Source organism: Paramisgurnus dabryanus, chromosome 21 (assembly GCF_030506205.2).
Source record: "Paramisgurnus dabryanus chromosome 21, PD_genome_1.1, whole genome shotgun sequence".
In the NCBI taxonomy this organism is placed as follows: Eukaryota; Metazoa; Chordata; class Actinopteri; order Cypriniformes; family Cobitidae; genus Paramisgurnus; species Paramisgurnus dabryanus.
The window spans coordinates 16364792-16390790 of NC_133357.1; the positions used below are offsets into that span (position 1 = coordinate 16364792).

A 25999-nucleotide genomic window follows, 5' to 3' on the forward strand; every position below is an offset into this window, starting at 1 on the left:
ATATAAATATAAGGTTAAGGTATTAAGGTTAAAAACATTTAGTGGCCTCTAGAAATTGTACTAGTTTAGGCTACTATAAAAGTTGACAATGCTATAATCATTTATGGAATATTAAAAGCGTTCATGATGACCATAGACAAAAAAATCCACCTTAAAAATTGAAGTTCAGATGCTACCTTAAATTTTTCAAGTAGTCAAATTGGCTGTACAAGTCATTTAAACTAACTTGAATTTATATTATACATCGAGTTGAATATGATATAAATCATAATAAAACGTATAAATTGCTTAAATTATGTTTTGGAAGTCATTAAATTTAATGTTGCGCTTTACCCTGCTATAAAAAGTAAATAAACTCACAGCTTTTTAAAGTATAATTTAACCAAATTTAAAAGTCTGCTTATACTGCACTGTGACTGCACAATCTAACCTTTTCTTGAGGAAACCACAGCAAAGCACGCAATTTCATGTCATATAGATTTTATTTATATATGATATTGCTCAGGTTGCTACTATTTGTCATACTCCACAACCACAATGCATATAGCCAATTTAAATGAATTTTAGCAAAAAATAAATACCTTACATCATCTTTTTAATTATTTATTTTAAAGTGCAGAATGAAGTCATTGTGCATTACGTCACACATTTGAGAAACACCTCAGTGCGTGTCAACCAAAAGGGTTTATAAATAAAACTGTGTTTGTTCCGAGGATCTACAGTGTCATCTAGAGGTCATACGTGGTAGGTGAAACAGTTCCTTAACTTTCCACATCATCAGATTCATTTCTGAGAACCAATTAATGATTTATCATTTAACAGCGGGTATTTAAAGGACCGACATTAATGAAATGACTTTACAAAACTGTTTAATATGATGAAAGCTGTAATATATGTCCAGGATAATCTGATCCATTCCATCACTAATCCGTTTCGGCCACACAGCTGTGCACAAATACCCCATAGAAAATAAATCCAGTCCATAAATATGTCACTGTATTGTGACAAAACAGGTGTATAATAAACCGAGCTAAAGTGTAGTCGCATGATGGGGTGGTCGTGTTGATCTTATTGTTCTCATTCTGAACACACGTCTGAAATCTCAGTCTTGGATGATAAGATCTGCTGGACAGCGAGATAGATGACAGAAGAGCTGACAGTATCAGAAAGCACATCTTGCTCATGTTAAATCCACAGTCAGTGACAACAGCAACATCATCATCAGTGAGGGTCCGAGTATGGCCCCGTCAGATTTGCCCACTGGAAATTATATAACAGTAAGAGTTTATCTGGAATATTGTAGGATATTGTATGTATTTTTGTGCAAAACAGTCTTACAGTTTAGTTGTTTAGTCTCCTTCTTGATCCTTGGATTTTCTGTTTAAACACACAAGATTTTAAGCTTGGGTTAAACAAAACAATTTAATTACAGAAAAAAATCACCATAAATGTGTAGCATTTAATTTTGCATGTTGGTTTAAGAACAGAGGTCAATATGAGCTTATATCTATTTATCATAGAAACAATAGTGATTCTAACATGTATTTATTTAGGAGACATTTTATTCCAAAGCAATTTACAAATGAATAAGTATTTAACGTTTTGTCAAAAATGATGAATCATGCTAGGCACTGAATGAACTGTATAGGGGTTTGAAAATTTGTTGAGTATGGCATGAATATTTTGAGGCATGCAAGTGTTAGATGTATATCCATGAACATCTCTAACAGAGACCAAACATTATGAGGTCTTTTTGTTGCTCAAAAGGTTCTTTGTACACTGTAAAAAAAATCTGTAAAAAAAACTGTAAAATTCCGGCAGCTGGAAAAATACAGTAAAATAACGGACACAATAAATTACAAAAATTTTCCGTGATACAAAAATACAGTTTGGAAAAAGATTCTTAGACTATAAAAGGTTAAGAAAATTTTCATTTAAGAATCTTTAAATGAAAGCAAACCTAAAACATAGCACCTTTATTTTTTAGATAACCACTCTGAATTGCGTGTCCAGTATCTAATACTGACCGAACACTATGAGGCGGGTGTGCGTGTTGGTTGATCCCAAAGGGTTTTGGACTGTGCAACGATACATTGAGCCATTGAGCTCTGCTGGGACTCTCTCCAGAACCAGTACTTTCCCAAATCTCTCCTCACTTCCATCCAGAAGTGGTCCTCCCACACGCGTCCATGTGAACAGAGGCTCGGGAAACACTTCATTCTGCAACACAAAGACAAAACAAATACTTATGCAACACTTAAAGGTGGGGTGCATGCAGACCATGGTCTCTGAAAGCCAATGTTGACATTTGAAATCACCTAAACAAACACGCCCCTCCCCTAATAGGGGGTATGCACGTGACGTCACCTTCGTAAAAAATGACTGCGGTTACGCCCACTGAGTGTCAAAAGACAAAGCGGCAGAATTTGTGTACAGTGTGAAATCAGCAAAAAGCAAGGGGAAAACGCGTTTAAATGAGAAAAAGCTGTTGTGCGATAGAATGTACCAACAGATTTAACAATAATAAGGTACGTACAGTACAATGTGACTAGCCAGAATAATCAAGGTTTTAAGTATATTTTTTATTGCTACGTGGCAAACAAGTTACCAGTAGGTTCAGTAGATTCTCAGAAAACAAACAAGACCCAGCATTCATGATATGCACGCTCTTAAGGCTGTGCAATTGGGCAATTAGTTGAAAGGGGTGTGTTCAAAAAAATAGAAGTGTCTACCTTTGACTGTACAAACTCAAAACTATTTTGTACAAACATTTTTTTTTTCTGGGATTTAGCAATCCTGTGAATCACTAAACTAATATTTAGTTGTATGATTACAGTTTTTTAAATTTGCTTGACATCTGTGTGGCTGTAAGGTTTTGTCTTGTATTTTGTGTATTTTTGTTATTTGTACTTGTATTTTGACTCTCTGCTCTGTTTGGACTTTTATTTTGATATCCTGCTCTGTTCTGACTTTTATTTTGAATATCATCATGCCATGTCACGCTTCACACTTCCTGTTTGTTTTTGTATATAAGTCACTTCCTGTTCACCTGTTCCTGGCTGATTAATGCTTAGCCCAACCAACCCGTTTACCTGTAGTCTGTTCCTGTATTCTGTTTTCTGTATTCTGCCTGTGTTTGACCCGTGCCTGTTTGTTTGGATTTTTGATTGAACTCTGCCTGCCTTGACCTTGTGCCTAGTTTTGGATTACGTTTTTGGATCACCCTTATTGGATATGTTTGCTGGCCCTTTTTGGGATTTTTCAAATAAACACCTTTTGCAAATGGATTCTCCTTCTCACTCGCTTTCTTCAAAGCACCAGCCGTTACAGATTAATCAGCCAAAACCGGAATCCAGCAGAGGTTGGAAACTTCCCACCAGCAGCATGACTCCAGCTGATCGACTTGTTTGTCTGCGCCAAGGTAACCGGCCTATTGAGGAGTTTGTGGAAGAGTTTTGTGAACTTCAACATCAGGTAGATTTCAAAGACTCTTTCCTGAAAAACATTTTTTACTGTGGATTAAATCGTGACATTGCCCGTTCCATGCCACTCCATACACCACACTGGACTTTGGAACATTACATTGATCACGCTCTGTTGTTGTGTGGCTCTCCATTCACGGTGGGTGTTGTGGATAGCAAACCAGAGGCTATTCACAACACGCCACGCCATGTCATGCCTGTTCCTAAAATGGCCCCCACCATGCTTGCTCCCAAAATGGCCGCCATCCTGCCTGTGCCTAAAATGGCCGCCATCCTGCCTGTGCCTAAAATGGCCTCCATCCTGCCTGTTCCCAAAATGGCCGCCATCCTGCCTGTCTCTGCACCTGTTTGTGAGAGAATTACCGTCATCCCTGCACCTGTAATTCAGAGGGCCATCATCACCACCACACCGGCACTTATGAGGGCTATTAGTCACCCAGCACCTGAGATCAAGATGGCCGCCATGCCCGAACCAACTACCACTGAGGTATGTCTCCTGGACAGTATATTACCTGAATTTGCCATAGCCCTGTGGTTCGTTTGGTCTGCCTTCTGCTATGTTGTTCCCGAGGTTCCTCAAGACCCTGAACCTGAACCACTCGACGACTCATCTGATCTGCCCGACTCCTCTGATCTGCCCGACTCCTCTGAGCTGCCCGACTCCTCTGAGCTGCCCGACTCCTCTGAGCTGCCCGACTCCTCTGAGCTGCCCGACTCCTCTGAGCTGCCCGACTCCTCTGAGCTGCCCGACTCCTCTGAGCTGCCCGACTCCTCTGAGCTGCCCGACTCCTCTGAGCTGCCCGACTCCTCTGAGCTGCCCGACTCCTCTGAGCTGCCCGACTCCTCTGAGCTGCCCGACTCCTCTGAGCTGCCCGACTCCTCTGAGCTGCCCGACTCCTCTGAGCTGCCCGACTCCTCTGAGCTGCCCGACTCCTCTGAGCTGCCCGACTCCTCTGAGCTGCCCGACTCCTCTGAGCTGCCCGACTCCTCTGAGCTGCCCGACTCCTCTGAGCTGCCCGACTCCTCTGAGCTGCCCGACTCCTCTGAGCTGCCCGACTCCTCTGAGCTGCCCGACTCCTCTGAGCTGCCCGACTCCTCTGAGCTGCCCGACTCATCTGATTCGTCTGTTCTGCTTGATTCACCTGATCCATCCGTCCCGTCTGATTCATCTGATCCATCCGTCCTGCCTGATTCACCTGTCCCATCTGATTCATCTGACTCACCTGATTCACATGATTCGTCTGACCCACCTGATTCATCAGATTCGTCTGTTCTGCCTGATTCACCTGTTCCGTCTGACTCACCTGGTTTATCTGGTTCATCTGATTCACTTGGCTCACCTGGCTCGTCTGATTCGTCGGCTCCACCATCTGGAATATCGTCACCCTGGTCTGTGGAAGCTCTTCCAAGTTTTTTTTGGGGGGGGGTAGTACCCGGACACAGGAGGGAGGCAGAGGACACCGAGGCGGAGGCCGAAGTGTACTCTGATCCTCCCTTTCCTTGTGATCTGGGTCCAAGCCTGCCCCATGACCCAGGTCCAAGCCTGCCCCATGACCCAGGTCCAAGCCTGCCCCATGACCCAGGTCCAAGCCTGCCCCATGACCCAGGTCCTAGCCTGCCCCATGACCCGGGCCCGCATCTGCCCCATGACCCGGGCCCGCATCTGCCCCATGACCCGGGCCCGCATCTGCCCCATGACCCGGGCCCGCATCTGCCCCATGACCCGGGCCCGCATCTGCCCCATGACCCGGGCCCGCATCTGCCTCATGACCCGGGCCCGCATCTGCCTCATGACCCGGGCCCGCATCTGCCTCATGACCCGGGCCCGCATCTGCCTCATGACCCGGGCCCGCATCTGCCTCATGACCCGGGCCCGCATCTGCCTCATGACCCGGGCCCGCATCTGCCTCATGACCCGGGCCCGCATCTGCCTCATGACCCGGGCCCGCATCTGCCTCATGACCCGGGCCCGCATCTGCCTCATGACCCGGGCCCGCATCTGCCTCATGACCCGGGCCCGCATCTGCCTCATGATCCGGGACCATGCTGGCCCCACGACCCTGGACCATCCTGGCCTCATGACCCAGGACCTCTCATGAACTGCCCTGCCTTTGCCAAGAGGTCCTGGCCCGCCCGCCCACCCTCTATTGGACTTTGTAATTTGAATGTTGGGCTCCGGGAGTCGCCCTTTAGAGGGGGGGTTCTGTAAGGTTTTGTCTTGTATTTTGTGTATTTTTGTTATTTGTACTTGTATTTTGACTCTCTGCTCTGTTTGGACTTTTATTTTGATATCCTGCTCTGTTCTGACTTTTATTTTGAATATCATCATGCCATGTCACGCTTCACACTTCCTGTTTGTTTTTGTATATAAGTCACTTCCTGTTCACCTGTTCCTGGCTGATTAATGCTTAGCCCAACCAACCCGTTTACCTGTAGTCTGTTCCTGTATTCTGTTTTCTGTATTCTGCCTGTGTTTGACCCGTGCCTGTTTGTTTGGATTTTTGATTGAACTCTGCCTGCCTTGACCTTGTGCCTAGTTTTGGATTACGTTTTTGGATCACCCTTATTGGATATGTTTGCTGGCCCTTTTTGGGATTTTTCAAATAAACACCTTTTGCAAATGGATTCTCCTTCTCACTCGCTTTCTTCAAAGCACCAGCCGTTACAGTGGCATGGAGTCAACCAACTTGTGGCACCTCTCAGCTGTTATTCCACTCCATGATTCTTTAACAACATTCCACAATTCATTCACATTTCTTGGTTTTGCTTCAGAAACAGCATTTTTGATATCAACCCACAAGTTCTCAATTGGATTAAGGTCTGGAGATTGGGCTGGCCACTCCATAACATTAATTTTGTTGGTTTGGAACCAAGACTTTGCCCGTTTACTAGTGTGTTTTGGGTCATTGTCTTGTTGAAACAACCATTTCAAGGGCATGTCCTCTTCAGCATAGGGCAACATGACCTCTTCAAGTATTTTAACATATGCAAACTGATCCATGATCCCTGGTATGCGATAAATAGGCCCAACACCATAGTAGGAGAAACATGCCCATATCATGCTCCATGCTTCACTGTCTTCACTGTGTACTGTGGCTTGAATTCAGAGTTTGGGGGTCGTCTCACAAACTGCCTGTGGCCCTTGGACCCAAAAAGAACAATTTTACTCTCATCAGTCCACAAAATGTTCCTCCATTTCTCTTAAGGCCAGTTGATGTGTTCTTTGGCAAATTGTAACCTCTTCTGCACATGCCTTTTTTTTAACAGAGGGACTTTGCGGGGGATTCTTGAAAATAGATTAGCTTCACACAGACGTCTTCTAACTGTCACAGTACTTACAGGTAACTCCAGACTGTCTTTGATCATCCTGGAGGTGATCATTGGCTGAGCCTTTGCCATTCTGGTTATTCTTCTACCCATTTTGATGGTTGTCTTCCGTTTTCTTCCACGTCTCTCTGGTTTTGCTCTCCATTTTAAGGCATTGGAGATCATTTTAGCTGAACAGCCTATCATTTTTTGCACCTCTTTATAGGTTTTCCCCTCTCCAATCAACTTTTTAATCAAAGTACGCTGTTCTTCTGAACAATGTCTTGAACGACCCATTTTCCTCAGCTTTCAAATGCATGTTCAACAAGTGTTGGCTTCATCCTTAAATAGGGGCCACCTGATTCACACCTGTTTCTTCACAAAATTGATGACCTCAGTTATTGAATGCCACACTGCTATTTTTTTGAACACACCCCTTTCAACTAATTCAACTACTTGCCCAATTGCACAGCCTTAAGAGCGTGCATATCATGAATGCTGGGTCTCATTTGTTTTCTGAGAATCTACTGAACCTACTGGTAACTTGTTTGCCACGTAGCAATAAAAAAATATACTAAAAACCTTTATTATTCTGGTTAGTCACATTGTACTGCTATTATTTTGAACAAGACTGTATAATGTCGGGAAAAGCAATGTCTGGCCACATGCCAATGTCAACTGACCACAGGTGGGTTGACAAGTTGTGTGGGTCACTATCAAGTCCAACTTATATAATTTTTACAGATAATTGTCAGTTATATTGACACTTTTGTCGTCGACGCTATAACAGCCAGCCATTTTGCTAAATGTTATGCCACTCGTCAGGGTGAGTTTCGGCGTGATCACTTGGAAAAGTGACGTCGATACCCTCTATAGAATCTGGACCTTCTTTTGATAGACCTGCCTCACACATACGCAACCCAGGCAACGATGTCGGTTAGTAGACATCCCCCTTACTGCTGATTGACTACAAGTGTGTTTTGGTACTCGGCCTGACTCCCTTTTCAAGGGTTTCTCAAAAATCGTGCACCCCGCCTTTAAAATCAGCTACATACAGCATGAATTATATATGCATTATGTAAGGAATAATCGATGACAGGCTGTTGAATTATTTAAAAAGAATGCACATCCAAGGTAGTAATGCGGCACAAGGCGAACTGCATGCACAACCATTACACCATGGGTGTGCATTATTTTCAAATAAGTCAATTATTACGCTTATACCACGGTTACCACATACATTGCTCTGGTGGTTATTGTTACTACAGAAGAGTCAAGTTTTAAATAGGAAAAATATTGAAACTCTTTGGTTATTTTTTAGTGCAATGCTAATGGTCTTATCAGATTCAATGGATAATGCTAAGCTATGCTAAAAGTGGTAGCGCCAGACCCGGAGATCAGCTGCAGGGGCGCCGTAAGGGGGGGAAAGTTAGGACGATTCTAAGGGCCCATGAACTTTTGAGGGCCCCAGCCAAGGACTGTGCCGCACACGCAACCCCCTTAAGCTGAGCCCTCTTAGCTCCGCCCCATCTTTACTCTGCGTTTTAGCGCCGTCTTCAATCCACGGTCTCACAGTGCGCGTGAACTTCAGAAGAGAACAAGGTGTGTGTATTTACTGCTATTTGCTATGATATCTGCATATGTGCACTTCCTTACTATAAATGCAGTTTACACAATGTGACGCTGGAGCAATGCAGTTTTCTTTCCACTGTAAAGTCTTCGCTCTGTTCACCCCAGTTTAAAAAAACACAAGGTGATTTACGTTCCCTGTTTTATGTTATGATTCTAACGCAAAGTCAGCCCTTATAAGCTGTTTAAATTAACGTAGCCCGTATAAGCTAATTAACATAAACTAGAAATGCGATCGGTTACACACTGTTTTGTTTTGTAACGCAATATGCCAAGGAAGTATTTTTATGCAGTCGTAAATCGAGTTGGTTGTGATAAAACTGAAATGCAACTAAGGCTAAAGTAGTCAAATTATATTAAAGCTTCTCAACTTGCTTTAGTCTGAACAGTCTTTTTTTAGAATCATTTAATAACAGTATAGCTGTTTTCTTAAAGAGTAACTAAACCCTAAACCAACTTTTTTTAGTTAATGATCTGTAAGAATGGGGTTTTATTAGTGCTGTTCATAGATTTTAGTAAGTTTTTTGACATTTGGATATAAAGTGTTTCAATACTACAATATATGGTGTAAAAACGTCTGAGTGCTGCCCTCTTCAGGTTGAATGGTGGCTACTGCAGTTGAATTTTCCTATTGAATGTTGGGTCCAAAAAATGCCTCGTGATGTAAGTAGGTTCAAGCTCACCACGCCGCTTTGGTCAAGCATTGTTGACCCAGTCTTATTTCTGCAGAATGTACATAGAAAAGATGCATTGTTGTTGTTCGCCATTTTTAAATGTTACAATGTCGTGTGTGTAACAGCTCAAGTATACAGTATGTCACTAAGACTGTCTCTGAAAATCAGACTAAAGCCTCAAATCTTATTGTGAGATAAAAAGCATCACAGTTTCATTTCAAGCATTAATTTCACTATGATTTCAATCGCTGACATGACATTACTCAGTCAACATTAAAGATATCAAGTTTATATTTTCACAAATGTTCTTTACATTATATAGGATGATTTTATGTGGAAAACAGTAAATCACAAAGAAATACTTCAGCTAGGTTTTCACAGGCATGGTCACATTTATCTTTAATCTTTAAGAATGTTGCATTTTCTCTGAATATTTAATATACTGTATTTTTCAATTAAATTTGCATTGCACAATAAATTATCTTAGCTGCAGACATTTTAGGTATCTATAAATACTGATAACTGTGGTCAAAAAATAGCAAAATAAATAGTTCTGTATTATTAAATTACAGACAAAGATTTTGAATAGCTACAGTAGGTTGGATTGTATGTTTGGTACAAAATGGGTATGGGGGGGCCTGACCCCCTATTTTTTCATAGGGCCCAAAATTGCTAGCGGCGCCCCTGATCAGCTGAATGGATTCGAAAACAGTAAAAATCAAATGTTTAACTCTAGGGGAGCTGGAAAATAAAAACATTTTCAAAAAAGGGGAGTGTCCCTTTATTGATCATACCGTTTTGGTTCCCATCTGGAAGCCATCCACTTTCATACGGACTGTATCTCCAACTTTTGCCCTGCTTGGAGTCATGGAGAGTCTCGGACCTTTCGGAGCAGCTTGAAAACACAGTGGGAAAAAAGTGTTGGCACGGCAGAATGTGAGTCAAGGTATTTCATAACTTTAAACTAAAACTGCATTCAACGTTATATACAGCATACATATGTGACCCTGCCTGTGAAAACCCAACAAAAGTCACGTTTTGTCATTTATTTATTTTCTACATAAAATCATCCTATGTAAAAAACATTCTGTAAAAATACAACCTTAATATCTTTTATATTGACTGAGTCATGTCAAAGATTGAAATCAAACTTTGAAGCTCCAAATCTCATAATTAGATTACGAGACTTTAACCTGGACTTCACAGACAGGGTCACATATTGTTTATAAGCTGACACTCACAGAGCGTAACCTCTGCCTTCATTGGCATAGAAAGTGCAGAGTGTTTGACTTCACAGCTGAACAGAGCTTCATTGTCCAGTTGTGGGTTCAGGTGCCAGGTGAGCACAGCTTGAACCTCCATAGTACCGTCCTGAAGTACAGACTGTGTGTGGTTGAAGAAGTACAAAGGGCTGGAGCTCAGCACCCAGCGGGGGAACTCTCTACTGATCACAGTCTCAGGAATGACCTCGGTAGTGGGGCTGGGTTCCTCTTGAACAGGGGCACCAGACGTGTAGCTGCGCTGAGACCTGTCCTTATCCAAACGGACGGGTTCGCTGTTAGGGCCCAGGAATGAAAGAGACTTCTGGATCTTTGTATCATCCAGTTCTCGGCTGATAAGTGGCTGGTTGTATTTTGCCCCTAGCAAGCCTCTGCTTTCTTGTTTCTCGGGGGATATAAAAGAATGGACTTCAATAACTTCTCCATCCCTCTTAAAGTACACCTGAGTTCAGAGGCAACCACATGGAAGAGAAATGAATACAGTAAATGATTTATGAATGAAACACACTGTGCATATAACCTCTGTGTACTCCTCATGTATATGTCTTTTATGAAATGTATAGTTTAAAGCTTGCACTGGGTTCATCCACTAACCACAGGGGCAGGTTTTCCTCCAGTTACCGTGCAAACAAGCGTGAAGTTTTGAGCTTCGTAGCGGCTAAAGCGAGCCGGCTGATTTGCTGCTACAACAGATATGGATTTTGGCGGAGCTACGAGAAACAGACAGTGAAAGCTCAATGGTCTATTGCTACAGCATTTCAAAGCCATAGAGAGATTACAATACAGCATTTGTAGTGATTATTAGCAGTTTTTCCTTCAGGGAACATTTGCAGATTTGACTTATAAGCAAGCAAGCATATTAGTTCAGCAAGATCTACCACAATAGCACAATCACTTGCTTTGAGGTTAAAATCACTGTGAAGTCTTGCTGACGTCATTTCTCAGCAGGCATTAATTGAACTCTTACAGTTTTTATATCTCACTCACATGTCACTGCATATTATATCTGCTGGGAGTTATTTATTCATTAACCAGTGCAATACCCTGCTGAATATTCGCAGACTTTTATGGGCATGTGTGTGCATGAAATATCACAAATATGTGACCCTGGACCGCAAAACCAAAAGTCAAAGGTAGCACGGGTATATTTGTAGCAATGCCAACAATACATTGTATGGGTCAAAATTATAGATGTTTTATGCCCAAAATCCTAAGGATATTAAGTAAAGATCATGTTTCATGAAGATATTTTGTACAGAATGTGCATATCACAGCTGTCAATCATAACGTAACACCACTGTTTTTATAGCATTAAACTTATTTTAAAAACAAACACTTGAATTTACATTGGCGTGATAAAGACTACAGTAAATGACAGAAACCAGCTTCGGAAAAAAGATAATTGAAGTGTAATTAAATTGTTTAGTTGGTCTCAAGTCCCATTTAATAACATGGGGAGGCGGGGTTTATGACCTATACTGGGACCAGTCACTGGGGGGCGATCGAGAAGTTTTGGCTTCACTTTTCAGGGCTTGTGCGGCATGCTTGAGTTGGACGTTTGAACATTTGAGTTTACTCGTTTCTTTCGGGTGTGAAAGCCACGCATGAAATTCTAGTCATTCGAGACATTCACGTGGAAATTCGTGTCATGGGAGGGGCTTCTGCGCCTCCGCTGAGACTCCACTAGCTTCCTGTAATCACGTCACTACTACAGCAAGGTCCTGATTGTTTAACGCGGCGCAGAAATCTGCTGAAGTTCAGATTTTTCAACTTCAGATTTTCGTTCCGCTCAATTTGCACGGAAAGCACCATCGTGCTGTGCCTTCCGTGCGTTCCACACCATTCGCACCTTGCCTACCACGCGTACCGCGCCACAGAATGCCTAAACGCGACTTTGCATTGAATTTAACATGTAAATCACTCGCGGCTGCTGCCTCTACCGCGTCTGGTGTGAACCCTGCATTAGATTTCCACACTTTATGCGTGCGCGCCCGAGCAGGAACACTTTGAGTCAGAAACGGAGATGGCAGGCCAGAACTTGACATTTTTGCGATGGAAATATGCAATTTCTGAATGCAGAACTTCTCAGTCATAAAAAACACCTTCAAGGTCTGAAAGAGATCAAGCCTCAGCCAAGTAAGAAAAAGTAACGCAAAAGTAACTTAAGTATTACTTTCCATGACAAGTAACTAAGTAACACAATTAGTTACTTTTTTGGGAAGTAACTTAATATTGTAATGCATTACTTTTAAAAGTAACTTTCCCCAACCCTGCTTGTGCATTGCTGCAGTTGGGCGTCCGGCCAGAAGTTAACTTCCGACCTTGTTTATCGGTCTGGCTAGCGACTAAACTGACCTCTGGAACAAAGACCTTGGGGAAAATACAAATTACTGATTCTTGAAACTTTGGCAAAAACATGTCCCACTAAGAAAAGTGCTAATTCTGTTGGAAATTACTAACATTTTCATGAAGAAAAAGAATCAATGTTATAATCAGGGGGTCCTTTGCACATATGTAAGGTTTTATAGGTTTATTTTTATTTTTTATTAATTTAATGATTATTTGCTGGCCCATTGCCTACAAAATCAGCTGTCCTCGGTTAAGAGATAATCATTTCAACTTGATTAAAAAAGCCAAAAGTAATAATTGAATTGAATAATATATTTACCACATGAAAGAGTACATTGTAATATGTATTAAAAACTACAAACAGTAAGTTTTGAAGAATATTTACTATTATTTTGTGATTGCTCAAAATGTGTCCCACATATTCGTCACCACCGTCAGATATTTATAAAAAGCAATAAAATCAGACAACTAAAGGGTCAACTGCATTCCTGAGGACCCCATTTTCAAACCTTCAGCTCTACTGCATGCTTCAAGATCACTCAAGCTCCTGTATGTTTGATATTTTCTCTTAAACTTCTTCATATTTTGGGACACTGCTACTGTGACAACCCTAACATGTCAACACCGCCATCTTTGTATAAAAAATATTAGATTAGATTGTGAAATAAATGTATCATTTTTAAGAAGAGGTCTGAAGTAGCTAGCAACAGAGGGGAAACAAGATGGCTAATGTGAACAACTCATCTATTTTTTTATCTGTATTAGGTTTTTGTCACCACCGTCAGATGTCACCACCGTCAGGCTTTATGTATTTTCGGAAGTTATGATTTGATATTTGTTAATCACAGTGCTCAGGATTGCTATTTTTTGGACCAAATATTTACATAAAGTTTAAGCAAGAAGCCATTTACTTGAGTGGTATACATTTTGGAATAATGAGACCAATGTCACCACCGTCAGACGGAGTTTTATTTGTTTTAAATGAATATGCTTACAATATGTTTCTTCGGTGCTGTTGAGTTATTAAATTAATAGTTTCTATTAATACAAAAATATGTTTATTAAATAAAAAAATAATTACTTTTTCTATTTAGGCTTAAAGTAAATGTTGTATGAGTAATAACTGGAAAAACGCCTATTTTATGAAAAATACGAACAGGGGAGGTTGCACCAGTAAATTTCTAAACAGCCAAGACCTTGGTCTATAATGATATACCTTCAGATTTTGTAATTAAATTAACTTTTTTTTTTATTTAAACCTGTTTTATCCAAATTCCCAAGAATCACTGAAATGTTTCAGTTTCCAAAAGACGATTGGAGACAATGAGTATGATCACAGATGTGCGGATTTGGCAGCCAGTAAACGTGCAATAATTAATTATGTAAAGAAGGTTTAAATAGAAATTTTGACCCAACTCTGGTCTTTGGACAGTTGTGCTATGTGACGTCAGTTTGCTCGGAAAACGGTAACAGCTTGTCCTATGAGTCTGTTGAGGTTTAACAGGGATTTGGAATGGAATGGGCAGATTTATATCACTACAGACACAGGGTGGTTGTGTTCACACACTGACGACACAAATTATGTTAAAAAAGCAACAACATATAAAAGTGAATATATAAAAGTTAAGTAACCTTTAAAGACATCTCTATGTCTCTTTAACCAAAAGCATTAAGCAATAGAAGATAAGAATCAAAATAATACAATTTCCATTTGTTATCATTTGCTCATCCTCATTTCAATTTTGTTTGTTAATGCAACGATTACAGCACAAAAACGTTGTTTGGCTACTTCAAGTATCTAAACATAAATTGTAGATGATGTTTAATAGAAAAAATCATAAGAACCTACACATAACATTTAGTGTGATGCTCCCAGATGCCAGGACCACCTTTTCTCTAGACGCCCTGTCGTAGATCCCCACGTGACATTCATATGGTCCATCATCTTCCATTTGTACCTCAGGGAGCCTGGGAAAATTGAGGAACAATCTGTCTAAACACATACCAGCTGTCATATAAATAGCACGGAGAGAAAAGCCAAGTCATATCCATTATTATTACTCGGCTCTCGCACCATCCAGTGGTCTGAGCTTCCTCAGTTTATTCCTGATATTCCAAATGTACAATTACTTATGTGGCAAGACCTTCAGGGTGCAATAACATCTTGATAACAACATCATGGTTTATTTCGCAATAACCGACTGACTGCACCGCAATCTTTTACTAAGCCGTGCTCTTGTGGATATAATAACCTGACAGTTGACTGGTAAACAAGGTCTTCTTTTCTGCGGAAGTCCTCCATGTGAGAAAAATTGGTGTTGTACATGGCATCATAAGTAAAGATTTTCTGTTTTGAGCTTCCACCCTCCATCACCTGAAAGAATAAGAACAGCATGTACAGTAACAATGCATTAAACAGCACAAAGGAAGATATTTCTAATCAAGCAGGAAGCAGGAGCACCACTGATCTCCATAATAGGAAAATATTATGGTGCTCCGAAAGTGCTTGATTTTAAACTTTTCCCAAAATATTTTCCTGTGTTAAGCAAAGCAAAGAAATTCATACAGGTTTGTAACAACATGAGGTAGATTAAATGTTGACAAAATGTTTATTAACACCCATATTGATACACTGCAAATGATGTGATAAAGTTTCATTTAAGGTGTAATGTAAATGTTTTATCATACTGAGGAGTTTAACAGAATGCTCTATCAGTTAGATCTGTGTGTGGAGATGAAAACCGCTTGTCCTAAAATCACTGAGCCATACACTCTTAATCCTGCATATATTTTCATATGTTTGACAGCTTCTGTCTCATGTCACTCAAAATACAAAATACACAAAAGCTGGGACATTCAAAAACATATCTTCCAGGATGCTGTTATAAAAGGCGCGTCACGCGAAAATAATGCTCTTTCACTACTTACCCGAAACCACACAATCTCTCGTAGGTTCCCATCAGTCCTGAAATTACACTTCAAAGTCACTGTGTCCCCCATAACCACAGGAGGGAGAGGCTCAATGGTGACTGTTAAATAACCTGGAAACAAGAAGAAAAGTCACTTTTATAATGCTTTATTGCTTTGTCAGATCGTACGAGCCTCTCTTAAAATGCATTCAAATTGCTAGCATAACCTCTGGAAAATGACTGTGCTAAGTCTTAAGTTGTTTTGAAGCACCGCACATACAGGTATACAGTAAGCCTCCTTCAGGAAAGGTCGTACCGCTATCACAGTGAAAATATAGCATAATGAGGACTTATCATGTTGTCAGTGTTTCAGATCAAAAGCATGGTTGTAAAAACCAATAATAATGGATACATGGAGACATTTAATGTATCCAGGGTAAGAAACAGATGACTTTTATCACAGCAAACCTGTCATGCAGAATAGTTAAATAAAACTGTACTTGTAATGATATAAACTTAGAGAAACTTGTACTAAAAACAAGTTCCCAGTGTCAGACAAAACTTGCTTTATTCCCAAACAGAGAAAATTGTATTGGTCGGAGGTTGACCTTTCATAGCTCAGGAGATTCATTTATCAAATTACTCAGATGCATCTCACAAAATTGCTTAGGAGAAATAAAAAACGAAAAAAATGTGACTGGTAAAATACTGTTAAAAAGACATTATTTTATTAGTGGAGCTGTAAAATTTATGTAGATTGTATAGCTAAAATAATCTAAAATTTGGTAAATTCGATTAGATATGTTTAAACTCATACTGAAATCTACAGACTTGACAAATCTGAGCTTAGTTTGCAACATTGTTGACATCTCTTCTGAAACTATTGGAGAGATTTCTTGGTCTTTTTCTCAGGTGAAAATATGTAAGACACAGGAGACTTTCCATTCACTCTAAAAAATTCTGGGTTATTTTCAACCCAGCATTTGGGTCAAAAGAGGGTTCGTGTTTGCTCTTGTTTTAATCCCTGATGTCTATGAGAAATAATAACAAAAACATTAAAGAAATATCATCTGTTATTTTTCTTTCGATAGTCATTAGTGGTCTGACATTCAAACAAAACAAAAAACAATTAAGCCAAAGTGCTCCATCTGTTTGAATGTAATTGAAAAGATTGAAAAGAGTATTTTTAACGAATTGCAGTATTATACTGTATAATAACTGTCACAAGGAGACATTCTTTTTTTATCTGTCTGTCTGTCTGTCTCTCTATCTTTACACTGTCAGACAAAAAGGTGCAAAAAATGTACAAAACTGTACCTTTTCTGTCACTGGGGTGGTACCCTCAATGGTTAATTTTTGTACCTTTATGGGTATACAACACATTCAAATGTTGTACCTTTTGGGGTACAATATTATACCCTAAGGATCAATTGTGTACCTTAAGGAACAATTTTGTACCAGTAAAATTTTAGAGGTACAAACATTTAACTTTAAATTTAACTTTAAAAGTACACAAGAGATTCTTAAGGTACAGTAATCTACATAAAAAGATACAACATTTATGTTTTATCTATCTATCTATCTATCTATCTATCTATCTATCTATCTATCTATCTATCTATCTATCTCATTGAAACATCATCATTTAGCAACCAAGAACCAGTGTGGCAAGCAATCGGCCTGTAATCTGTCACAAATAAAATGACCTATAAAATCCCACCGCTCCATCGTATTGGCTTTTGAAATGTGACGTCAGCAAATGGATTATTTTTTCCTTCTTTCCCTAATCCATGGTATTTTTCCCCCATCGACCAACTCATTCTGCACGCTGCTGCACATTCAGTGCAAGGTACTGTATGGTCACGTGACCACCCATAACAGTTCATGTACATGACATCATGTACTGATAACCAAAAGCAACAGTAAAAAAATCTAATAGGAGACCACGTCCCAGTCTACGTAATCTCTGGTCAAATGTCAGACTTATCTGAAATGTCAATATAATGTTTTTCATTATGTAATCATTCACTAGTAGAGAAAATCACATGAAAAAATAACAAATGCAATAAAAATAATAATTTTGTATGGGCGTAGAAAGGTTGCCAACTAACTACCAGCAGTGATGCACAAGGAATTCAGCTGACTAACTGTTCGATCATGCACTCACTATATACATGTAAATATGGTCAGGTTTATTCTTCACCCATCAAAACCAAAGCCAAGTCCTGGTCTCACAATGATGTATGTGCACTTAATATTAATGTATCTTCTTTCTAAAACTTCTTTTTGATGCTGTGCCCTTCAAAACTTTATGAACATCAAAACCCAGGTAATCCTTCAAAGTTATGGTGTAATAAAAGAATACATAATGGTATACATAAAGTGTGCGACTTTGTCTTCTAATACGATCCAATCACTGACATAAAATGCCAGGCTCGGATTCTCAGGGCAAACAAACTTGACATTTTCCTAGCCTGCATTATTAAGTGACTGGTACAGTAAGGTGTTTGGTTACTGTCATTTCTGATTCATGCCCAGCATGCATGTATGTATGTATGAAAAAAATTACTCAAATTGCTCCCATAAACACACATATACACATTACAGTTACATACATTTAATACTAAGCATATTTACTATAAATACAATATAGAGCACTAGTTACATATTTGCTATTTATTTTAATTATTTCAATTCAGAGACCAGACTACCCCCACCAAACCCTAAAATTATGGGTCAGGACAAAAAGATTAAGCTTTATTCTCAAAATAACCAGCCATCAACATTATTAGAAAGGTGTACCTGATAAAAAGACAAGACAAGAGATATGTAGGACATATATGACATTAAAGAATAACTTGAAGGCTTATTTATGCATGCATACAAAATTCAGATGAAAATAACAAGGATGTACTTTTGCTGGTTTACGAATGTGAGCTTACACATGTGTAAATGTAATCTTACAGCAGTTATTAAAGTCTCTTTCAGAACATCAATGAAATAAAAATATCACTTTATTAAATCAAATGAACAGCTGTTTGACATATGGATAATAATGATTTTGCCTATGCCCATGTACAGAAGAGAAAGTCGAACTTACCTTTAACGAAATCCAGTAGATCAGCACACAGAAGCAAAGATAAAGCGATTATACTCATCTCTCTGTTTTTATGACTTTAAAATATCACTCAATCACGCAAGAATGTCAGTAGTCCATTTTAATACGCTATGTCATCCTCCGTACAAAGCAGAGATATTAAGAAACTCGCCGCATTTGTCTCTGTAACGTCTCATTTTGTTCTCCTCACGGCATCCCTGCGCGCGCGCTCGCTCGCACGCTCAGTCGGGCGGAGATTACCAGAGCAACAGATTTGAATGAATTCATTCTCTCGTGAGCGCGCGTGTGAGTTCATGCTTCGAACTATAACTGATGAGTTGACTGCGAGAGACAAAAGTAAGTTACTGCAGTGTAGTTTAGTTTTTATGTAAATTTTTTATTAATGTGTAATTATAATACTAATTCTCAGTAAATTCACTTTATAGACAATACTTTAAAAACAGCTGATGATCAGGGCAGATATCCTGGCTATCAAAAACGCATCAGAACTCATGCTGTGTGATTATTTCAAATTGGGTCATAGTGACAACAAAATTGCAGTTTATGCTCTGTAAATAATTTGAGACAAAAAGTACAAAATACAAAATTATCGGTATCGGCAGTTTTCATTCTAAATAACCAAATATCGACATTGGCATAAAAATGCTGCATCGTGCATCCCTAATCTGAAGACTTTGATGTAACTCCTGACTACTTTAGATTCATTATATATCTTTACAGTACTGCAAAAAAAAGAAACTTCACAGAGAAAAATATTACCCTAAAGGTAAAATGTTTTTCTTCTGCAACAGATCACAAGGGTTATTTGATATATGGTCTGATATATTTTGTGTTAATAAATTCAATAATGTTCACAGAAAACATCCACTATCAGCTGAGACACCGAGCGATGAGTGACTGTCAGCCAGCTCTCTTAAATCCTGACAGGTCAGTTTTATTCTGTGGCTGCCAGAGATGTGATTTGGCAACCTCTTCACGTACTACTGGTGGCACAACTTGCATATATTAAACACTGCCTGAGCTGTGAAATACTGATATGTTTACGGTTATTGCTGGCAGTGGTTGCCCAGAGATAAAAGGCTGAAAATATGCTCAGATTCAACTGAATATAAATCTGCAGCATTAACTTATACACGCAAAACCATTGCAAAACAATTTTATGTTGATTCAGAAATCAAATCAAATGCATTTAAAACAAAAGAAAAAATTAAGGTAAAAAAAGCAAGAATGCAAAAATTCAATCATAGTAGTGATTTATTTTTATTATTTTTTTAACAAAGTGACACTGTGTGACAATGGGATTCATGACGAACAGGTATTGTACCTACGCCAAGGGGCTTCCTTTTATTTGCATTACATATCACCTATTCACATTTCACACTAAAATAACATTAAAACACATTTAAATACAATGACTCCATCAGTTACCGTACACACCTTTGTCGCTGTCGTATAAAAATATCTCTTATTTAAAGAATTGGGTCACAGCCAGATACATACTAAGGATTATTGTTTGTATAACTGAAAAAACAACAAACACGTACCCTGATTCTTCACAATCAGATCAAATTTCATCTTCTGGCGGCATTAGTCATTTGTGGATAGTGTGAAAAGATTAACTTTTATATTTAGTTGTGGTGTATTATATGCTAAGCACATGCTGTTATTACAAAAAAAATGGAAAAAACGAATGGCACAGTTGTTTATCAAAACCTTCTGGAGGAAACGTGGAATAATTGCTTTTAAGCCAAGAGCTTCCAGTCTATTTGTCCTTCGGTAATCTGACAATCCCCCACTGCTGCAAAAAGGGGAAGAGAGAACCGTACTATAGCCTCAAACTGTAATGGGTAACTGCCAGACCATGAGCGTGTTCTCATTAGAGTCAGGAGAGTTGGATGATTTAGTGAGCCGACGGAAACCTTTTCCACCGGATATAATAGCGGCTGATGTTACCTTCTCCCTCCGTGCCGCTTCTTTAGAAGAAGGTCCAGGTCCCCTGACCCAAATCTCTGGGTCATCACTCAGTTCATAGATGGAGCCGTCTTCCAGGGTGTGCTCCAGAGGTTCTGGTGTGGACTCAGAGGCTTCATCGGGTCGGGCCGTCAAGAGCTTGCCTGGGAGCTGAGAGGTGGACCGCAGGTGGTACTGCAGAATCACTCCTTTAGGTTTGGCTTCTACCTGCGGAGAGACATCCAACTGCTGGAGGGACTCTCGAGATGAGTTTGTTTCTTTATCCTCCCCTCCACTATTTGAATCCACACCATCCACTCCGGAATCCCGCTTTAGGAAATCTTGGGATAAAACGCTTGAAGTGGCGACTAGGAATTCAACAGGGCCATTGTGAGCGTTGAGCGATGTCATCCCTTTGCCTATTAGGAATGAGAGTGAGTGTATGTTTGGCAACAAAAATAAACCCGTGTTTGTTTCAAATGTGGCTCACCTGTTATTTTGGGAATGCCCTCCAGTCTGGGCATTGGCAGGGTTACAATAATGCCCTGAGCTGTGCCTACCCACAGCAAACCCTGGCAGATGAGCAGACTGGTTACACACACAGATTTTTGACCTGTAGGAGAAAAACACATCACAAAGTGTCAATAAGTTTCTTTACGTATATTTACGAACCTTTTACAGCTTCCTACCGCACTAAACTTGTCTGTGAATCCAAATATCAAAACAGAGCCGTGACACTCCTCAAGGTCTGTGTGTCATGTTAAGAAAATGTTTTCATGCACTATAATCATATCGGAGACTTGCCAGGACTCAGATATGCGGAGGGTGTTGAAATGTTGATCTCTTGGAGGTGCTCCAGTGTTTCAGTGTGAAACAGACGCAGGGATGATCCCTCTGAAAACGCCATCCACACTCCTCCTCCGGCACGCACCATGTGGGTCACGCTAACCATAGCATCTGGATGTGCTTCAAAACTCTAGTAGTTATAAAAACACAAAAATAAATGAAAATGCATATAACAAGGAGTAACGTGATGTACATACTATACAAACATCAATGATGTTTAACCAGTACATTTTTACTTACAGCTCTAAATGATTGTACTTTATATCGTATTATTTAATACCTCTACAATATCTTTAATTCAAGGAAAACTAGGGAAAAAATGGTAACACTTTACAATAAGGTTGTAAAAGTAAACCTTAGTAAATGCATTAACTAACATGAACAAAATAGTTTTTCATCATGTATTAATTTTTAATAAATGAATGAATTATTTAATGCTGAAATAAACATGAACTAAGATTAATAAATGCTGTGTTTATTGTTAGTTCATGTTAGCTAATGTATTAACTAATTGTAAACAAATACAACCTTATTGTAAAGTGTTATTAAAAAAAGATAAGATCTTAGACATATTGATGTATTTTAACATATTTACCACATATACTGATGTGTATTGTTTAAAGTGAATGTCAAATACAGTAATTTTCAGCTGACTCTGAGAGATTCCCTGTAAAGTATTGACAAGTAAGCAGGCCATATGTGCATCCCCATAGCTTCTTATCTTCCACTTAAACTGAATTTTCAACTTCCAGAGCCGAATTTAATCCTTATATTAAGCATCAGGGAGGCAAGAAGGAGGGCGTATACCTTGCGGCAAAATAGAGAGGTTGGTTCAGCTGTCAGAAGTGATCAAAGACTCGAGCCCTAACATGCTGTTGGGGGTCTATAGGGAGGATACCTTTTATGTGCGGCTTAAGATGCACTCGCATAATGCAACTAGCAGGCCGTCTTTACGGTGTATCAAAATGTAAAACTCTGAAATAAACAAACAGCTTTCCCATAACTACCATTGTTATGGAAGGAAGCTCAGTGATTGATTAGTGATGAGATGGAGCATGGACTGTACCGTCATTGCCTTCACATTCAATCACATTCAATTTCAACTAATTTCTCAAAGGACAAGTATCTATGACATCTACCTGAGTCCTGAGAGAGGAGCCCTCAATCACAGAGACCTGGTTGGCGCAGCTGGCCCACACACACTCGTCGATTCGGAGGAGTTTGAGGACGGGAGCGTATCCAATAACCACGTGTCTGCATGAGTCTGGATCCCATAACCCTTCTGGAGACATTTACATATGCTAATGAACATGGCTAATATTTAGATATTGAATATAAAGAATTCCAGGGAATAATTTATCATTAAAACCCCACAATAATAAAATTACCTCCACTTTTTCTGTTGTACACGGCAACTTTTCCATTACTCAAACCAGCAAAGAGAAAATTGTCGGAGTGTTTTAGGCATAAAACCGGACAGCACTCTGGGTTACAGAACGTTAGCAGACACTGTGCCGCAGTGTCCACACTTCCGTAAACTAGGATGCTAAGGAAATATACACACACACAAATTCATTAATTTCTCCCTACTACAGGAAAACAAGTAGTATATACTGATATAAGTACTGATCATGGGCGTCGGAGCCATTATATGTGGGTGACAAAAGACCCACCCACTTTTTAAGACCAGTGATATTGGACCCACTTTACAGCCTTTAATTTAAAAAAAATTGTGTTTTAGCTACAACCTTGACTTCCACACTTCTGTCTCCTCAAATCCATTTCACTTGGCTCATTCAGAGTCCATATAAATGAAACCCCATTTTGTGTTTTCACTACTTTCGCATCCTGCATTCACGTGACACAACGCATGTAACACTTTACTTGAAGGGGTGTTCATAAGACTGACATGACACATTCATAATCATGACATGCACATTTATGACAACTGTAATGTCATTTGTTCAATTATGTTATTTTTATTGCAAAGATGACATTGTTGGAAATGTCTTTGTTATGACAACTTGACATGAACCAATACATCATAACTTGTCATACATCTGTCATAAACATGACATAGCAGAATACTTATCAAACTTAAGAAACTACCTAGCCTTATGGGTTAACATCACAATAACCTGTCATTTAAATGTCATTAAGTGTTAATACCATGTCAAATAATTTTAAATACCTTAACAAAATGCAACAGACACGTCAAAAATGTATACTTAACTTTATGTAAGTGCACAATACATAAATAAAACTGACAACTAAAAAACTTTTTCTTCCTTACACAGAGGGTTCTAAAATTTTCTGACATAGAAGAAAAAACTAACAAAACATTTAATTTATTGTAATTAACTTTGCAGCAATATGGACCCAACTCTGCATGGCTTAACCCATTATTGTACTGTTTTCATTACATTTTAGGTGAATCGGTCTCGAAATGCAATAAAGTATAATTTATCAATTTTAATTATTATTATTTTTATTGAATGACTTATTTCATTTGTTAAACCATTATGAACTAAAGAATATTTATGATGTTGTTATAAAACTATTTGAGTATTAACACTTAATGACATTTTAATGACAAATTAAATTTGTACCACTGTAGTTGAGGTCAAGAAAAATATTCATGACGCTGTTTTAAAACTATATGACAGAGTATTAACAGTTAATTACATTTTTATGATCATGTAAATTTGTATTACTGGTAAGAAAATGTGGTCAGTTAGGTTGGTAATGTCAATTTGTCATGACAAGTTATGATGTATTGGTTCATGTCAAGTTGTCATAACAAAGAAATCTCCAACAATGTCATCTTTGCATTAAAAATGACAAAATTGAATGAATGACACTTAATGACAGTTGTCATACACGTGCATAAAATCTCCTTCATGTTCATAGCACGTGTCAAGTCATGATTATGAATGTGTCATGTCAGTCTTATGAAAACCCATTTAAGTGTTACCCAAAGTTTTTAGGCTATAACAAGAAGTTGTTTAATTAAGGCAGCAGAATATAAGAAAATGGCATCTACATGAGTAATCTTTTTTGGGGGGCACCCACTTTTTTTGGCTTCTGACGCACATGGTACATATACAGTATATACGTTTTTCAATGGCCAATGTGGCTGATATTATATAACACAAATGTAATTACAGTAAATAAGAGACATTCATTTATAAACAAAATCTAACTTTAAGTACTTTAGTAGGCATTTACAAGACATTTGTAGAAATAAAATTAAAGGATTTATCCACACTAATTATCCCAAATATCAACCGAAATATCGGCTATGGCAATATAACCAGTCTACAGTCGAATGAAAATTCAGTATTTCTCTATGAAATCAACAATGTAATGACTATAATTATTGCAAACAAGGGCTATTTAACTTCGGTCCTGTGGTGTATTGTCCTTCAGAGTTTAGTTCCAACCCTAATCAAACACACACGCCTTTCAGACATTGAATAAACAGATTGTGTCTGATTAAGGTTGGCCCTCCAGGTCCGGAATTAAACAGTCCTATTCAAGACAAATACAGATCTATATTCTCATGCACTCACTTGCCGTCCTGTAATCCTACACAGATGGTGTTGCCAATCTTGGAGGGAACATCAGTGGCCTCTACCTCCTGTTCCTCATCGGTGCTGGGCTCTGTGATATACTCCAAACAAAGCACAGGGGAGCCGAGAGAGAAACTCTTAACCGATCGTGGAGTGGGCCTGTTAAGGGAGAAAATTTCCACTTGCCCGTGAGAGTCAGCGCCAACGCTAGCCACCTGCGCAGTCAGACAACAAATAGAAAGGAACATGAGAAGCCGGACATCCAGTGCCTGAACATACTGGCATGGCCCTCTGAGAAGCTGCAGGCGAGAATGATGGGGGAGAAACAGCCACAAGATAAATAATTTAAAGTATGTCTTTTGATGTGGAATACTTGATGTTTGTTTCTAGAGCAGTTCAAACGCCTTTCCAGAAATTTTTTATCCTGCTTTTTCCTTCATTTTACATGTCGATCAAACAATTCTAACAGAGTTGTTTATTTTAGCTTCTGCTACCTTCACAAATGAAATGTTTTAGAAAGCAAAAAGAAAATATTACAGAAAAGCATAGGAACTTGCCCGTACATCCATACTAATACTGTGTTTGACCCTCTTTCGCCTTCAGAACTGCCTTAATTCTACGTGGGTGCTTGATTCAACAAGGTGCTGAAAGCATTCTTTAGAAATGTTGGGATATATTGATAGGATTGCACCTTGCAGTTGATGGAGATTTGTGGGATGCACATCCAGGGCACGAAGTTCCCGTTCCACCACATCCAAAAGATCCTCTATTGGGTTGAAATCTGGTGACTGTGGGGGCCATTTTAGTACAGTGAACTCATTGTCACGTTCAAGAAACCAATTTGAAATGATTTGAGCTTTTTGACATGGTGCATTATCCTGCTG

At 39.2% G+C, this 25999-nt stretch overlaps 2 protein-coding genes across 8 annotated transcripts in view; both read right to left on the minus strand.

Moving 5' to 3' along the window:
• Nucleotides 1-463: 463 nt before the first annotated feature.
• Nucleotides 464-18979, minus strand: igsf21b (immunoglobin superfamily, member 21b). The gene is made up of 10 exons (XM_065285905.2): nucleotides 18730-18979; nucleotides 15649-15761; nucleotides 14973-15094; nucleotides 14570-14688; nucleotides 10966-11081; nucleotides 10333-10813; nucleotides 9886-9986; nucleotides 2028-2220; nucleotides 1339-1377; nucleotides 464-1260 (listed from the first exon to the last, which is right to left on the minus strand). Exons 1-10 carry the CDS (start codon nucleotides 18785-18787, stop codon nucleotides 1181-1183), a joined length of 1422 nt encoding a protein of 473 aa, XP_065141977.1. The 5' UTR covers nucleotides 18788-18979; the 3' UTR covers nucleotides 464-1180.
• A 1004-nt stretch (nucleotides 18980-19983) lies between these two features.
• The window catches only part of arhgef10lb (Rho guanine nucleotide exchange factor (GEF) 10-like b), a 72100-nt gene continuing 66084 nt past the window's right edge, over nucleotides 19984-25999 (minus strand). For all 7 annotated transcript variants that reach the window (XM_065285912.2, XM_065285910.2, XM_065285911.2 and 4 more), the window contains 6 exons: nucleotides 25116-25330; nucleotides 22932-23089; nucleotides 22683-22825; nucleotides 21502-21673; nucleotides 21188-21310; nucleotides 19984-21116 (listed from right to left, as the gene is read on the minus strand). In XM_065285912.2, the coding sequence (XP_065141984.1) occupies nucleotides 20581-21116; nucleotides 21188-21310; nucleotides 21502-21673; nucleotides 22683-22825; nucleotides 22932-23089; nucleotides 25116-25330 (1347 nt within the window). In that variant the 3' untranslated portion in view covers nucleotides 19984-20580. The remainder of the gene's footprint in view (nucleotides 21117-21187; nucleotides 21311-21501; nucleotides 21674-22682; nucleotides 22826-22931; nucleotides 23090-25115; nucleotides 25331-25999) is intronic.

Excerpts from the sequence above, each read along its gene's own strand:
- igsf21b (XM_065285905.2), bottom strand. The coding sequence starts at position 18,787 with ATGAGTATAATCGCTTTATCTTTGCTTCTGTGTGCTGATCTACTGGAT. Across the intron at positions 11,082-14,569 it reads CATCACACTAAATGTTATGT|CTCCGCCAAAATCCATATCT; the intron begins GTAGGTTCTTAT and ends TGTTTCTCGTAG. Across the intron at positions 1,378-2,027 it reads CACCCGCCTCATAGTGTTCG|AAAATCCAAGGATCAAGAAG; the intron begins GTCAGTATTAGA and ends GTGTTTAAACAG.